General features: G+C 54.6%; 1 protein-coding gene and 1 long non-coding RNA gene across 5 annotated transcripts in view; one reads left to right on the forward strand and one right to left on the reverse strand.

The window, feature by feature from the left end:
- Positions 1–14,517, forward strand: part of FHL2 (four and a half LIM domains 2) — a 36,581-nt gene extending 22,064 nt beyond the window's left edge. For all 4 annotated transcript variants that reach the window (XM_019931272.3, XM_019931270.3, XM_019931271.3 and 1 more), the window contains exons 3-6: positions 7,445–7,619; positions 11,010–11,179; positions 11,917–12,103; positions 14,091–14,517. In XM_019931272.3, the coding sequence (XP_019786831.1) occupies positions 7,445–7,619; positions 11,010–11,179; positions 11,917–12,103; positions 14,091–14,242 (684 nt within the window). In that variant the 3' untranslated portion in view covers positions 14,243–14,517. The remainder of the gene's footprint in view (positions 1–7,444; positions 7,620–11,009; positions 11,180–11,916; positions 12,104–14,090) is intronic.
- On the reverse strand, positions 9,170–11,010 carry LOC141276296 (uncharacterized). The gene is made up of 2 exons (XR_012325571.1): positions 10,403–11,010; positions 9,170–10,307 (listed from the first exon to the last, which is right to left on the reverse strand). It is a non-coding gene; the product is annotated as an uncharacterized lncRNA (long non-coding RNA).
- Positions 14,518–14,538: the final 21 nt, after the last annotated feature.

Here is a 14,538-nt window from a genome sequence, read left to right on the forward strand (position 1 = left end):
GGGCAGGTGCGCGCGATTAGTATCGGCGCAGTGAGCGTGCGTGTGGGAGAGCCAGCGCCCATCCCCGGCTGGAGGGGCTGAGAGGCCCTGCCTGCACTGGGGCGTCGGGGGAGCTTCTCTTCTTCGTGTGGACGATGAGGATGTGTGGCTGCCAGCTGAGCAGTTAGGGCTGGCTCTGCTGGGGGCGATCCGGAGTGGTCCAGCGCGCGTCTGCCCTGTTTCTGTCGCATCCATCCTTCCCATGACGGTCAGTAAGCAGCCGGCTGACTGGCGGTAGGTGTTTAGTGACAGTTGAGGGATAATTTCCATCTTACGGGGAAGAAGCCTTTGCCCTGAGCAGAGACAAAGGGTGTGGGATGCCCCCACTTGAGCCCAGGCTGCAGCCACGTGTCGTGGCTCCACAGAGGAGTGGCACGTGGAGCGGAAGGGAAACGGGACTCGGCACCTGTCCCGTGGAAGCCTTAAAACAACCAGAGCTTTGGCTACGACCACGGGCAGAAGTAGCTGCTCTTGCTTGTCTGAAAGCCGCCTGCCCTCCGACCTCCAGCTCTGTGTGATGTGTGTCCGAGCCCCTCTGCGTTCATCTCCAGGCCGAGCACAAGCGCTCGGACACCGAGCTGCCCCGTTCCGTCCTGGCTCTGCGTCTCACTGGCTGTGTGATCGTGGGCCCATGGCTTGACCCCTCTGTGCCCGTCCGCACGTTTATAAAAGGGAGCTACAGGGCTTCCCTGGTGGCGCAGTGGTTGAGAGTCCGCCTGCCGAGGCAGGGGACGCCGGTTCGTGCCCCGGTCCGGGAAGACCCCACATGCAGTGGAGCGGCTGGGCCCGTGAGCCATGGCCGCTGAGACTGCGCGTCTGGACCCTGTGCTCCGCAACGGGAGGGGCCGCAACAGTGAGAGGCCCGCGTACCGCAAAAAAAAAAAAAAAAAAAAAGGGAGCTATAACAAGGGAGCCTGCATTATGGGTTCTCGTGGTGTGTAGCCGCCATGAGCTCAGCGCTCTAAGGAGCGGCTGATGGTGTGGAAAATTCCACCCCCTCTTCTCTTCCGACTGCTTCCCTGCAGCGTGCTCCCTCCCCCTGCCTCTCGAAGCTTCGCCCTGTCTCTTCATCAGTTTTCACTAGAGAAACGTCAATAAAAATGTCCGCTTTGAGGAAGAACTAAGAGGCAGAGAAAACAATTATTATTTTATAACGGCTTTACCTGGAAAAGACATAAGTAAGTGAGAGGTTCAGATATCATTCTGACAAACAACTCTGCTTTAAAGGAGACGTTTTGGAGATTTAGGGCTCATCATCCTTGCCTGGGAGCTAAAGTAAAAACAAAAGTGAAGTCACTGATCATTTCTTCAGTATGATTTAGTGGACAGACCCTTGAAACTAGTTATCCTTCAGCACATGCTTTAGGAGCAGATAAACAAGAATTCCCCAAATGGGGCCAAAATCAACAAGACTGCTGCAAAGTCAGGCGTCAGTCACGCTGAACTTTTCAACCCGGATAACGGTTCGCTCTCTGCGGAGTTACGCCACGTGATTCTGCGCGTGTGGGAAGGGAAAAGATGTGAACTTGCAGTTAGACCTTGCCATTTGGGGCTTCTGAATATTTGGAACGGTCTTCTTGGCTTTCAGAAGTAATTATGCAGTTGGCTTTGTGGAGGAAGTGATGGCAGGAAAAATGTGCCTCTGCACTTCGGGAAGAGAAGCCCCAGCTTGGCAGGTGGGCCACTGGGCAGAGCAGCTAGGCTGGCGGGTCTGGTGGCCGTTCTTTTGTCTGAAAATAGCAGGGGTGCCGTAAGCCCCCCTTGGGTCTCCCTCTGAAGGACGTTTGTGTGTAACTTAAAATACTGCAAGCCACTGGGGCTTAGGCTGATGTTGTATTGACTGACTTTCAAATGAGGTAGGCAGGACTTCAGGATGACGTGCTTCCATAGGTAGCTTACCTGTGTTTCAGCATCATTTCTACGCAGACTCTCTTTCTGTCCTTTCTTTCTGTTCAGTTAACTCTGAGGAAATGCTGTGATCTCCAAGGGTAAAAATCATTCATTTTTATGGCCAGTGGAATAGTGGACAACAGGTAATACAAATAAAAATTTATGATCCTCTGACCTTATGCTCTTCCAGAAATTTTTCCTGGACACCTGTGGATACCAGCAAAATATATATAGATATTTTTGCCTGATTACAGATGTTTTTCAGGGGATAGGGCTACCTAAGTCCCGGGCTTCAAAAAGTCAAGAAACCAAAGAAAAGATAAGCTGGGCCAGTACTCAGAGGTGGCTGCTGGTCCCTCCCATCAGCACATTGGTGCCTTTAGCAAACTCTGGGCCACGTACTGGCTCAGACTTTGGGTTTTCCGTGTCCCTGCGAGCAGTGCCATAAAGTCAGACGGGCCTCCAAACCCACCCACCCGCGTGCCTGGAGGGGGCTGCAAAGAGGAAGACGTGGTAACAGTCAAAGGACCTTCTGCAGCTCTAAAACCAGCATTAGGGGCTTCCCTAGTGGCGGTGCAGTGGCTAAGAATTCGCCTGCCAACGCAGGGGACAGGGGTTCAAGCCCTGGTCCGGGAAGATCCCACACGCCGCGGAGCAACTAAGCCCGTGCGCCACAACTACTAAGCCTGCGCTCTAGAGCCCGCGAGCCACAACTACTGAGCCCGCGTGCCACAACTACTGAAGCCCACACGCCTAGAGCCCGTGCTCTGCAACAAGAGAAGCCACCGTAATGAGAAGCCAGTGCACTGCAACGAAGAGTAGCCCCTGCTCACCACAACTAGAGAAAGCCTGTGTGCAGCAACGAAGACCCAATGCAGCCAAAAATAAATAAATAAATTAATAGGAAAAATAAATTTAAAAAATAAGTAAACAGGTCCCCTTGAGGGCACACCTGGGACAGGGCTGCACAGCATCGTTCTTCAAGGATTTGAAAGAACGTGCAGCTGGGGACGTGGTAGCCTGACAGTCTCAAAGTGCAGAACACCTTTTCAAAGTGCTGGGCACGAATGACACGGCAGATCCACTGATGAGGTGAAATCCCGTGGTTTTGAGGACTGGCTGGTTTGGGAATCAGCAGCTGAGCTTCTCCCAGCCTGGGAGGGATAGACAGGGTGTAAGGGAGGATGAGGAACCCCCCTGCCCGGAGCTGCCCTCATTAACTTGTGGGCGAGGGGGCACCTCCAGGCCACTGACTCCCCCTGCGGCTCAGCTGAGGTCTCAACAAGGGCACATTCGGAGCAAAGCCACAAGCGCTTCCCATATTAGGAATATTTCTGAAATGGAAAAATATAAATTCTGAAAGGAAGTGTTTGGGCCTTATCTTACCTTGTTTATCAGACATTTTACTGCAGTTTATGACATTCTGCGTGCATAAGATCAGCAATGGTCTTTTTTCTGCGACGTGTCAAAGATTTTTTTTCTTCCATTTTTTTGTATCTCTCCTTCGTGCTCTCTCTCTACAGAACCTTAAAACCAGGGTATTTCTAGAACATTTCCAAGTTCTTGAAAGTCAGCGCATCCATATGTCTTAGCCTTGAACCTCCAGCATCTAAATGGTATCTTTGGGGACCACGTGGCGTACTTGACACATAACAGAATTAAGTGAGACGAGACTAGCTCGGAACTAAAAACCAAAACTAAAACTCTGTTTGGAGCCGTGAACACCAGAGGTGGAAAGAGCCGCTAGGAACCCAGTTTTACAGACGAGCATTCAGAGCAGCCGTGCATTTCGGTTCAGGCACCGGGTCAAATCAGCCCAACCTAACCTGGAGCCTTGGCCTGTCTGTGCCATTTTCCGGTCCATCCCCACGAGCCCCGAGCCCCCAAAGCCAGTGGTATTTCCCACCTCCGCTCCCACAGGGCATGGACTCTGCAGAAGTGAGTTCAGGAATTATCAACTTGACTCAGACTCCCTTTTCAGGACCCCACAAGAGGAGAATTAAGGGAAACCCGACGGCACAGCAGCAGATGAGGGCTTCCATGTGCGGTCCTGAACGAGCTGCATGACGTGGGCTTTTCCGGGGGTGCCCGCAGGGGTGGCACCAGGGGCACAGGGTCCTGCGGGGCCACCATCACTCATGGCCACACAGGCGTCACCGAGTGGCTGGTGCCCACGCGGGGCCTCACAGCCGAGGGGGCGGAGGGGCCCGCCCCCTCGGCTCTGAGGGCATGGGCACGGAGTGAGAGAGGACACTGGGCCAGAGGGTGAGGCTGGGCGAGCGCGCCGAGACCTGCTTGCAGAGATGCTCCCGGGCTGCAGGTCAGCAGGAGAGATGCAAGAAACGGGGTTCATGGTGTCTTAGCATTGTTACGTTAAACTTGCTCACCTATCAGATGGGAATAAACCTTATTCCATGGGGTGGGGTTATTGTGCGGTTGAAATCAAGTAAGAGGGGACTAAGAATTTTAGAATCAGAAGGGCTGTGGAGGCCAAAAGCACTGTACAGAGCAGTGACTGAGCCAGGAGCTCGGAGCCTAGGTGAGGGCGTCCGTTCCATCCCCGTCTTCACGAGTAAATGTGATCTCAGCAAGTGACGCTTCGGGGCACCTGCTGTCACCACGAGCTGGCATCTAAGACTGACATTAATTGAGCCGTGTCAGTGTGCCAGGACCGTTGTCAGGGCTTCACCATCATCCCTGTTTCCCCGGGCGGATCTGGGGCTGGGAGAGGCCAGGTGACTCACCCCCAGCCCCACGGCAGGTACATACGTGGCAGAGCCAGGGTTTGCGTCTGGACCCCTCCGCTTTAAGCACTGGGATGAAATGCATCAGGCATTTTCGACACTGTGCTCCTGGGTCCCCGAGGGCACCGGTGGCACAGCAGGTGTGCAGGTTGGTGACCGGAGGGCAGTCACCGCTGGCTGCAGCTGGAACAGGGGTGGACCGGTGCCAGTTCCCCACGGCCCCGCCCCCGACAGTGATGCTAGCTTGTTCAGAGACTGTTTGTGACTCACTGAGGCTTCTGAGAGCAGGAGTGTGGGTTGGTATTTATCTCAAGGAAAAACACTTCATCAGAAGGTTTGAGAATTATCAAATGCCCCTGAACGAACATTTCAGGGCCGTGGAGTGTTAATGCAGAAACACGTGTGTGTGTGTGTGCGCGCACGCGCGTGTGCGTGCACATCTGAGAGGGGCAGACAAGGGAGCAGCTGTGTGAGGTCACAATGCTCCAAGGAAGGGACAGCTGGTGACTCAGCTGAGCTGGCATCTGGGAAGGACAGAGACTAGCTAGCTGGGGCGGGATGAGGGTGGGACCAGGAAGGGGGGATGATTCCACGTGGCTGCTGTTACCAGCCTGGAGGGCTAGGCAGAAGCCAGGGCGTGAGCAGTCCTTCCCTTGAATACAGGACACGGGATGCGGGACGCAGGACAGCAAGTGACCAAGTGACCAGCAGCCTCGGGAGGGTGGAGGCTAGGAGCTGGGCCTCCAGAAGGTCTAGAAGTCCTGCCTGGGTGCTTATGGTCTCGTCAGGACAGGGCAGTGGTACCCAGATTTCTAGGGAACTTTCTAGTGTCAGATGTCTGTCAACAAATCAGCTCTTGTCAACCTAGCTAATGTGTTTTCATGCCGGAAATGTTAACCGTAGGCAAGTGGATTTCTGCAGTGCTTTTGACCCACGAGATCGTTTTAAATGAGCTTTCCTCTGACCGTCCAGTCCCCTAACCATGCGCGGCTCCGTCCTCCTATGGGACTCGCTAACCAGGGCAACTGGTGACAGCTGGTGGCTTCGCTCTCACGATGTCGTCCGTGGAGGGTCCCCCTGGGCTGTGTTGAAGGTCAGGCCCCAAAGGCAGATGTCCTTGGACTTGGCTTCCTTTCTTCCCGGTTCGCTCGCCGCCTCGCTGTCCCCTGCCCCGCCCTCCCGGCTCGCAGCTCAGCGGGGTGAGGCTCACGGAGGGGACCCGCTGAACTTCTGGAAGGGTGCTTTCCACATGCCACGTGATAATCGAAACTTATTTTTTAATTGTGGTAAAATACACATAAAGTGTGCCATCTTAACTGTTTGGAAGCGCACAGCTCAGTGGTGCTAAGTACCTACGCTCTGCTGTGCGACCGTTACATCTTGTAAAACTGAAGCTCTGTCCCCACTCACACCTGCACTGCCCCAGCCCCGGGTACCCACCTTGCTGCTTCCTGTCTCTGAACTTACCTCCTCCGGGACCTCATATAAGTGGAATGATTCAGTATTTGTCTTTTTCTGACTGACTTATTTCACTCAAGAGTTCATCCATGTTGTAGTGTGTGTCAGAATTTGTTTCCCTTGTGAGGCTGAATAATAGTCCATGTTTATCCGTCATCTGTGGACGGACGCTGGGGTGACTTCCCCCTTTGGCTGCTGTGAATGTGGGTCTGCAGAGTCCTTCTTTTTTTTTTGCGGTACGCGGGCCTCTCACTGTTGTGGCCTCTCCCGTTGAGGAGCACAGGCTCCGGACGCACAGGCCCAGCGGCCATGGCTTACGGGCCCAGCTGCTCCGTGGCATGTGGGATCCTCCCGGACCGGCGCACGAACCCGCGTCCCCTGCATCGGCAGGCGGACTCTCAACCACTGCGCCACCAGGGAAGCCCTAAATGCATTTATTCTATAATCAGTGTCGTAACAGTGATCCCATGATCAGAAACTCCTCGTCTTCTTAAATCAGGCTGATTATTGTTCTTAGTGGACGGGGCATTATTTATTTAATTATTTAAATTTTTTTGGCCATGACGCTTGTATCATGTGGGATATTAGTTCCCCGAGCAGGAATCGAACCCGTGCCCCCTGCAAGGAAGCACGGAGTCTTAACCACTGGACCACCAGGGAATTCCCAGCGGATGGGACTTTAAATGGTTTGTTCGACTTTCAAAGCCTCAACAAAGACAGTGCTGAACTGCATTCATTCGTTTGGCCTCCTTGGTCTAGCCGGGTGGGAGCTCTCCCAGCCGGCTACCTGGAGCCGCGGCACAGCTCCGCCCGGCGCCCCTCTGTCTTGCCCTCCCGGCCTGTGCCCTTTCTCTGCCCAGCTCACGTCTTCGACGCTCAGCTGATGGTACCTACTGGATCTCTCCCGACCTGCTTTCCACCAGGTTGACCCAGGGCCCCGTCCTCAGGCTCTGTCTCTGAGCTTCCCAGCAGCCCGGCCTCCCTCCTGCGGGGATCACAGCCGTCATCCAGCACAGTTGGGTTTGCCCAGCGTCCTCGCGGCCAGAGGACCCCCGGGGTCTGTGTCCAGGAGAAGCGCTGATGAGTTTCACGTGCCGTTTCTCTTTCTTACAGTCCCCAAGGGAAAGCCACTCGTTTTTCAGACGCATTTCTCGCACACACCCCTGTCTAAACAGTGGCCCTAAGAACAGCAGGAGAAGCATCCTACCTAACTCATTCCAGCCCCTCGTTGCCCGCTTGCCCCCCTCGCTGTGGGTCCAGCAGAGCCCACGCCCCCCGGCCCCTCTCACGTCTCACGTGCTCTGGGCCTGCAGGACTTGTCCTACAAGGACCGACACTGGCACGAGGCCTGTTTCCACTGCTCGCGGTGCAGGGGGTCCCTTGTGGACAAGCCGTTCGCTGCCAAGGAGGACCAGCTGCTCTGCACCGACTGCTACTCGCAGGAGTACTCGTCCCGCTGCCAGGAGTGCAAGAAGAGCATCATGCCAGGTGGGCACCAAGCCGCTGAGAGAGTGTCTGTGCGCGTGCGTGTGAATGTGCGTGTGCGCGCTTCTCTCGCCCCCTCTGCCCCCTTTGCCTCCCGCCCGCCCCCGCAGAGCTTGCGCGCGCGGGTGTGAGTGTGCATGTATGCGCGCTTCCCCCGCCCTCTCCGCGCCCTCTGCGCACACGCAGAATTCCTGCCCCGTCGGTTACTGCCGCAGATGGGTGCTGGGCCGGGAGCTGGGCGCTGTGCCCTCAGGCAGGTTATGTTCCCGGTCCAGTGCCAAGGCCAGTGATGGGTGGCCTGTCTGTTGGTGGGGGAGGATGGGACTGTGTCCCTTGCTCTTTGGGGGGACTTTGGTTTCTTTGTTTTATGGGAGAGAGGAATCTTTCATTTTAAAGGACAGAGTGGACAAAAATACTTCATGGAATTTTTCAATACAGAATTTAAAAAACGAATCTTGTTAGACACGCACACAGTGCGGGCGAGAAGAGCCTAAGATTTGGACCTGGGATGGTTCATCGGCTCCTTAGGGTCAGTGACGTCCTCTGTGTGACCAGTGAGGGGTGGCTGGACGGTACAGCCTTGGCAGACTTAGCAAATAAAATACAGGACTCCCAGACACATCGGAATTTCAGCTGATCCCACCTGGGACCTCGTTAACCTGGCATCTCTACCAGAGCCACCTAAAACCCGGAGAGGACTCTGTCCATTGACTGACTTTGGGGATGTGGCCCCCGAATCAGGCTCAGGCTGGGGGAGTGGGAGTCAGGGGCACAGGCCGGGACCCCTAGCTCTTAGGAAGCTCGATACAGTTGCGCAGGGAGCCCTCAAATTGCCCTGGAAGGTATCTGTTCTCAGGACAGCTTCTTTGGTAGATACACTTCCTTTAGTCCTGCGAAGGTTCAGAATTAAGGGCACACATATAAAGAGAACCCAACTCAGAGCAATAATAGTGTGTTAAATAATCTGGTAACGTGTGGGTGAAGTTTAGAAAAAATTTGGTCTAAAGAGTAAATTAACCTTATGATTCTGACTGAAAGTGTGCAGTCAGGTAAGTGATTTAGGCTTGTGGTCTTACACTGGAATTTTCTTAATTTGTAAATGGTTTTGATGCTTAAGATATTTTAGGATTCATCATATTTATAAGTTTAATTCATTTCAACAACAATTACTTAAGAACTTAAGGGACTTCCCTGGCAGTCCAGTGGTAAAGAATCTGCCCTCCAATGCAGCAGATGAGGGTTCGATCCCTGGTTGAGGAACTAAGATCCCACATGCCCCGGGGCAACTAAGTCCGCGCGCTGCCACTACCGAGCCTGAGCGCCTCAAGAGAGCTCGAGTGCCGCAGACTACAGAGCCCACGCGCCCTGGAGCCCGTGTGCCACAGCTAGAGAGAAGCCCGAGCGCACCAACAAAAGATCCTGAGTGCCGCAACTAAGACCCAACGCAGCCAAAAAAATAAGTAAAAGGAAAGAAAAATAGGGGTTACTTTAAAAAAAAAAAAGAGGAAGAACTTGAGGTGCGGTTTGCTAGTTGAGGCTTGGTTTGCTGGTTGAGGTTCTTAAAAGGCATGTCAAATACATTAAATTTTCAAGTGTCCTTTTAAAGGAGTTCAGTTCACTACATTGGTGAATGGAACTGAACACAAAGAAATGTACCTTAAAAGTAATTTTTTAAATTCTCTGTATTCATGAATGCAGGAAAAAGATGTGCAGGATGAACTTCAATTGAGGGTTTTGAATTTTCAACTTCAATAGAATGAATGTCAATTTGTAGAAACCAAGGTACCCTGCTGAGTCCTCCTAGCCCACACAGCGGCTGGGGTCACCCTGACATGTGAAGAGAATCGAGGCTACAGGGATAATTTAGAGTCAGACTCCTGACTCTGTGGGGAGACTGACGGGTGAAGATGCCCAGCTGCCTGGACCCGAGCTGTGGGCCATGCGTTTGGGGAAAGGCACAGCTTCCCAGGGTGACAGCCTGGAAATTCCAGATTGGGAAGAAAGATTTTTTTTTTTTTAAGTTATTGATTTATTTTTGGCTGCATTGCTGCGTGCGGTCTTTCTCTAGTTGCGGCGAGCAGGGGCTACTCTTAGTTGCGGTGTGTGGGCTTCTCATTGCGGTGGCTTCTCTTGTTGCGGAGCACGGGCTCTAGGTGCGCGGGCTTCAGTAGTTGTGGCACGCGGGCTCAGTAGTTGTGGCTCGCGGGCTCTAGAGCACAGGCTCAGTAGTTGTGGCACAGGGGCTTAGCTGCTCCACAGCATGTGGGCTCTTCCCTGACCAGGGCTTGAACCCGTGTCCCCTGCATTGGCAGGCGGATTCTTAACCACTGCGCCACCAGGGAAGCCCTGGGAAGAAGGATATTAACTGCCGCTTTGACAAATATATGTCTATCTTAGAGAAGAAGGTGAATTTTTCTTGATTCTGGCAGGCTGATCTCAAGACGACGCCCTCCTCCTCCCCAGGGATGTGCATCTCACCGTCTCTGCTGTAGGGGGTTTTAGGTAGAAACGGTGGAGAAGCCTGGCTGGTACCTCCTTAACAGAGGCACAAGCCCAGAGAAGGGCAGCCAGGAAGGGGAGCCTTGGGGCTGTCACCTTTGAGCAGCCTCGAAGGTCAAGCTGATTTTAACAGATGGAGAAGTCAGGAGAGGAAATGGACCGAGCACCAGAGGCAGGGTGTCTGGAAAAGGCCTGGTGTGTGAAGAAAAAAATAAATAAATGCAAGCACTAGATACTTTTTTTTTAAAAATAACCAAGAAAGAAAGAAAGAAACCAAAAAAACAAACCTAGACCTGAGCGCTAGCTTCCTTCCTTGGTTCGATTTTAGAAAGTGCTACAGCCACATCAAGGTGGAAGCGGTGCAGACGGTCAGTGTGGCTTCTGCAGCGAAATCAGATAGAGGACAAGAGGCCCCCGCTCAGTGCAAAGCTCGCCCCCCTGCCCACACCTGCAAGTCACCAGCCGCGGCGCACGGCTCCGTCCCCACCCAGGGAGGCTGAGCCCCAACTAGCAGGTGCACCACGGCCTCCGGGCCAGGGTCACGCTGTCACCAGGCCTTCACCGGGTTCCTCACTTGCTCCTTTGAATCAGAAAAAGACACCCCTTCCACCAGGCGGTGGACTCTGTCGGAGGCGCGTCCTCATCCGCAGCCCGTGAGAAGGAGCTTTGCCGCCCTCTGCTGGCGACGCTGCACAAGGACCACACGGTCTGCACCCAACCCTCTGGGGCTGCGGGGAGCCAGCGGGCGCCCTCCCACGGACCTGGGACGGGACAGTACCCCGAGCTCTGGGGTGGACGGAAGACTGTCCTTCAGAACATGCAGAAGGCACGTGTGGTCTGGCCTGGGGCCTTTAGTGAGCATCACGATTGCCCTTTCTCCCCGACCCCTGACAGGCACCCGTAAGATGGAATACAAGGGTAGCAGCTGGCACGAGACCTGCTTCATCTGCCATCGCTGCCAGCAGCCCATCGGAACCAAGAGCTTCATCCCGAAGGACGGCCAGAACTTCTGCGTGCCCTGCTATGAAAGGCAGTATGCCTTGCAGTGCGTTCAGTGCAAAAAGGTACCTCGTATTCCCCCTGGCCCTTGCACACCTGTTGTCCTTTCCAAAAGACCGTCCACCTATCCCTAAGGTGTCTTTGTTCATCGCCCTCCTTGAATAAACAAGAAACGGCCCTAGACCTAGTGGGGGGACGGGGAGGGGAAAAGGCAACTGGAAAGGCCTGTCCGTGGGGTGGGGACAGATCCCTCATCACTTATCCAGGGCTGCGTCAGGTTAAAGAAAGAAAAGCGTCCTAAGACCACAGACAGGGTGGGAAGGCAGGCTCTGGGCTCATTTTTTCCACCCAGGAAGCCAGCCCCACGGTGTCTGTTAAGCCTCTTCCTTCCCCCCGAGTAGCTGAGGAGGCTGTTGGAGCAGGTGCACCTGGTGGTAGAGAGATGCTGCAGGGATCTGCCCGCAGGTGGGGCTGAGGAGGGGCTGCGTGACATCAGACCCCGGCCCCTGAGCTGCGGTCTCCCTGCTTCGCCCTCCTGCCGGCCAGGAGGCAGTGCTGTCCCAGCAGACACCCTGGTACCCACGTCACGAACGGGGATCCGGGGTCTGCAGCGGGGGCCTGGGCCTGGCAGCTTGGGGAAGGGGCGGCGGGGTGACCTTGCCGTCCGGAGGACAGCACCTCTGGGACCCGGACGCCGGTGCGGCGTGTCCTGGGCGAGGACCGCGCGTCCTCCAGAGGCGAGGGCCGGGACAAGGGCACCAGGCACAGGCCCCTGCGGGAGCTGACGCCCTTCTGCCCGCAGCCCATCACCAGCGGGGGCGTCACGTACCGGGAGCAGCCCTGGCACCGCGAGTGCTTCGTGTGCACCGCCTGCAAGAAGCCTCTGTCCGGCCAGCGCTTCACGTCCCGCGACGAGTTCGCCTACTGCCTGGGCTGCTTCTGCGACCTGTACGCCAAGAAATGCGCCGGCTGCGCCAGCCCCATCAGCGGTGAGTGTCCGGTTCCCGGCCTGCACCGCCCCTGCCCCTCGTGTGGCTGCCAGGCTTTGGCTTGTGCATCTGTTCACGTGTGCAGACTCTGGGCCGCCGCGCTCCCCTCCCCCGCACGCTGGGCGCGCTTCCCTGCCCCCCACCCCCACCCCCGATCCCCACGGCCTCTTCTCCACCGGCTGGATTCTCTCCAAACCGCAGGCTGTGAGTCCCTGACATCCCCGCACAGGCCCCGGGAAGCAGCTGGGCTGTGCAGATGCTCCCCGGCCTCTGCGGGGGGCACGCTCTGGGTGGGCCCTTCCCACCCCCCAGGCACTTGGTGGAGCCCAAATCCGGGTGAACTACAGAATGTGCCCCAAATTCAGAGCGGAGAGCAGATGGCTGGTGAGACTCCAGCCCTGGAAATGCGTCCACTTTAAACACCTCTGGGGAACTTTACACATGTCTGCTGCCTGGTCGTGATTTAATTACTCTGGGGGACGACCTGGGTGTTAGAATTTTTAAAAGCTTCTCAGATGATTCATATATGCAGAAAATCCTGAGACTCTCTGGCCTGAATCACTCGTTTGGTTCTGCCTCAGGGCCAGGGCCCGGGCCGTGTGATCCGCCGGTCACAGCGGGTGACCTCCGCGGGTCACTATCATCTCTCATAGTCACTGTGGGCCTAGGATGGGTAAAGGCAGTTTAACATGTTTAGGGAAAGAGGTGAAAAGCTTTGCTGGTGCAGCTCCACCAGTAGCAGAGGGAGTGTGGTATCAGAAAACTGGCCTCAGTTATACACATAGAGATTCCTTTTTTGATATCCTTTTCCATTATGGTTTATCACAGGATATTGAATAGAGTTCCCTGTGCTCTAGGGTAGGACCTTGTTGTTTATCCATCATATATATTATAGTTTACATCTGCTAGTCCCACACTTCAGTAAAAAAAAAAAAAAAAGTTAAATTAGGAAAAAAAAAGTCCCTATCTAGGTTTCAGATCATAAAAAAAAAAGAGAACTAGCCTTGGAGACCTGGGTTCACCCCCAGGCCTGTCACTCACTAGCCCAGGGGATTAGCCTGAGGCCACCCACGTGTGAATGGATTTAATGCCAGACAGCAGGCAGTTAAATTACAAAAGGAGCTAACTGCTGGGTGAATGACAGACTTCTGCTACTCTGAGACCTCCAACTATTAGCCAGTGTTGTTACTTGTTCTTAACTTGGCAGATTGAGCCGTTATTTCTGGAAAGAGTTTGTAATTGCAAGTCATGATCCAAATTTCACCAAGGATTACCCCGTGTATTTGATTCCATTTTGTTTCAGGGGCCTTGGTGGCCGGACAGACCACCTGTATTGTAACAGGTAGCCAACGTACCTTAAACATTTGATAAGTAGACGTCAGACAGAGTCAGACACCCCAACTGAAATGAGTTCCTGCTTCCCTTGTTTCGATAAAGGATGGCTTTCTCCACTGCCCACACGTCCTCCTAACCCGCTCTCACGTTCCACCGGCCTCACTAGACCTCCGTGGGGTGAGGACATGTAGGCAGTGGAGAAAGCCATCCTTTATCGAAACAAGACGCCCATGTAGCATCTCTTTCGTGAGGCTGTTCTGGGCAGTTCCAGAGACGGTTCACAGCTTTCTCATCTATGCTCCCTTTGGCGCCTCATTCATTAATCGCCAAATTTTTGAGCACCAGGCCTGAGGCACCCAGGGAAGGAAGGGGTGGGAGAAATCGGCTCTGTAACTCACGCGTTTCACTCGGGTGGGAGGAACACACACACCCCGCAGGCTTCTTATAATGACGGCGATCGTCATGTAGCTGTGGAGCCCGTCTGTCTCTCTTTCTCCCGCGATTCAGGAGCTCCCCGACCTGAGCACAGGATGGGATTTAAACGTGGAGCCCAGCACTGATCACACCGTACCAGCCGGGCTTGGAACGCGTCCACGCGGGACTCCCCCCGCCCGCCCCCATCCTCACCCGTGTCCTTTTCCTCCGTCCACAGGACTGGGCGGCACTAAGTACATCTCCTTCGAGGAGCGGCAGTGGCACAACGACTGCTTTAACTGCAAGAAGTGCTCCCTGTCGCTGGTGGGGCGAGGCTTCCTCACGGAGAGGGACGACATCCTGTGCCCTGACTGCGGGAAGGACATCTGAGCCCCTCCCCGACCCCCCTGCAGCCCCCCCAAGCCCTGCTCACGCTGCACCTGGCTCCACCAGCCACCTGGGGACTTGCCTCTGCGCTGCTCAGCGCTACTCACGTCTGTTTAAACCCTTCATCTACCCTTTGCGCTCATTCTGTTAGAGAAGGAGAAAAGCCATGGAAGCCTGAGGCGGGAAGAGGGTTTTGAGTTTTTGTAATCAGGCGAGGCCAATCAAAGTGTAAAAATCCTTTTGAGTGATACCTTTATAAACGCTTTTCTTTCACTGCATATTTAATTTTTAAGTGCAAT

The sequence above is a fragment of the Tursiops truncatus genome, chromosome 14 (assembly GCF_011762595.2).
Source record: "Tursiops truncatus isolate mTurTru1 chromosome 14, mTurTru1.mat.Y, whole genome shotgun sequence".
NCBI lineage: Eukaryota > Metazoa > Chordata > Mammalia > Artiodactyla > Delphinidae > Tursiops > Tursiops truncatus.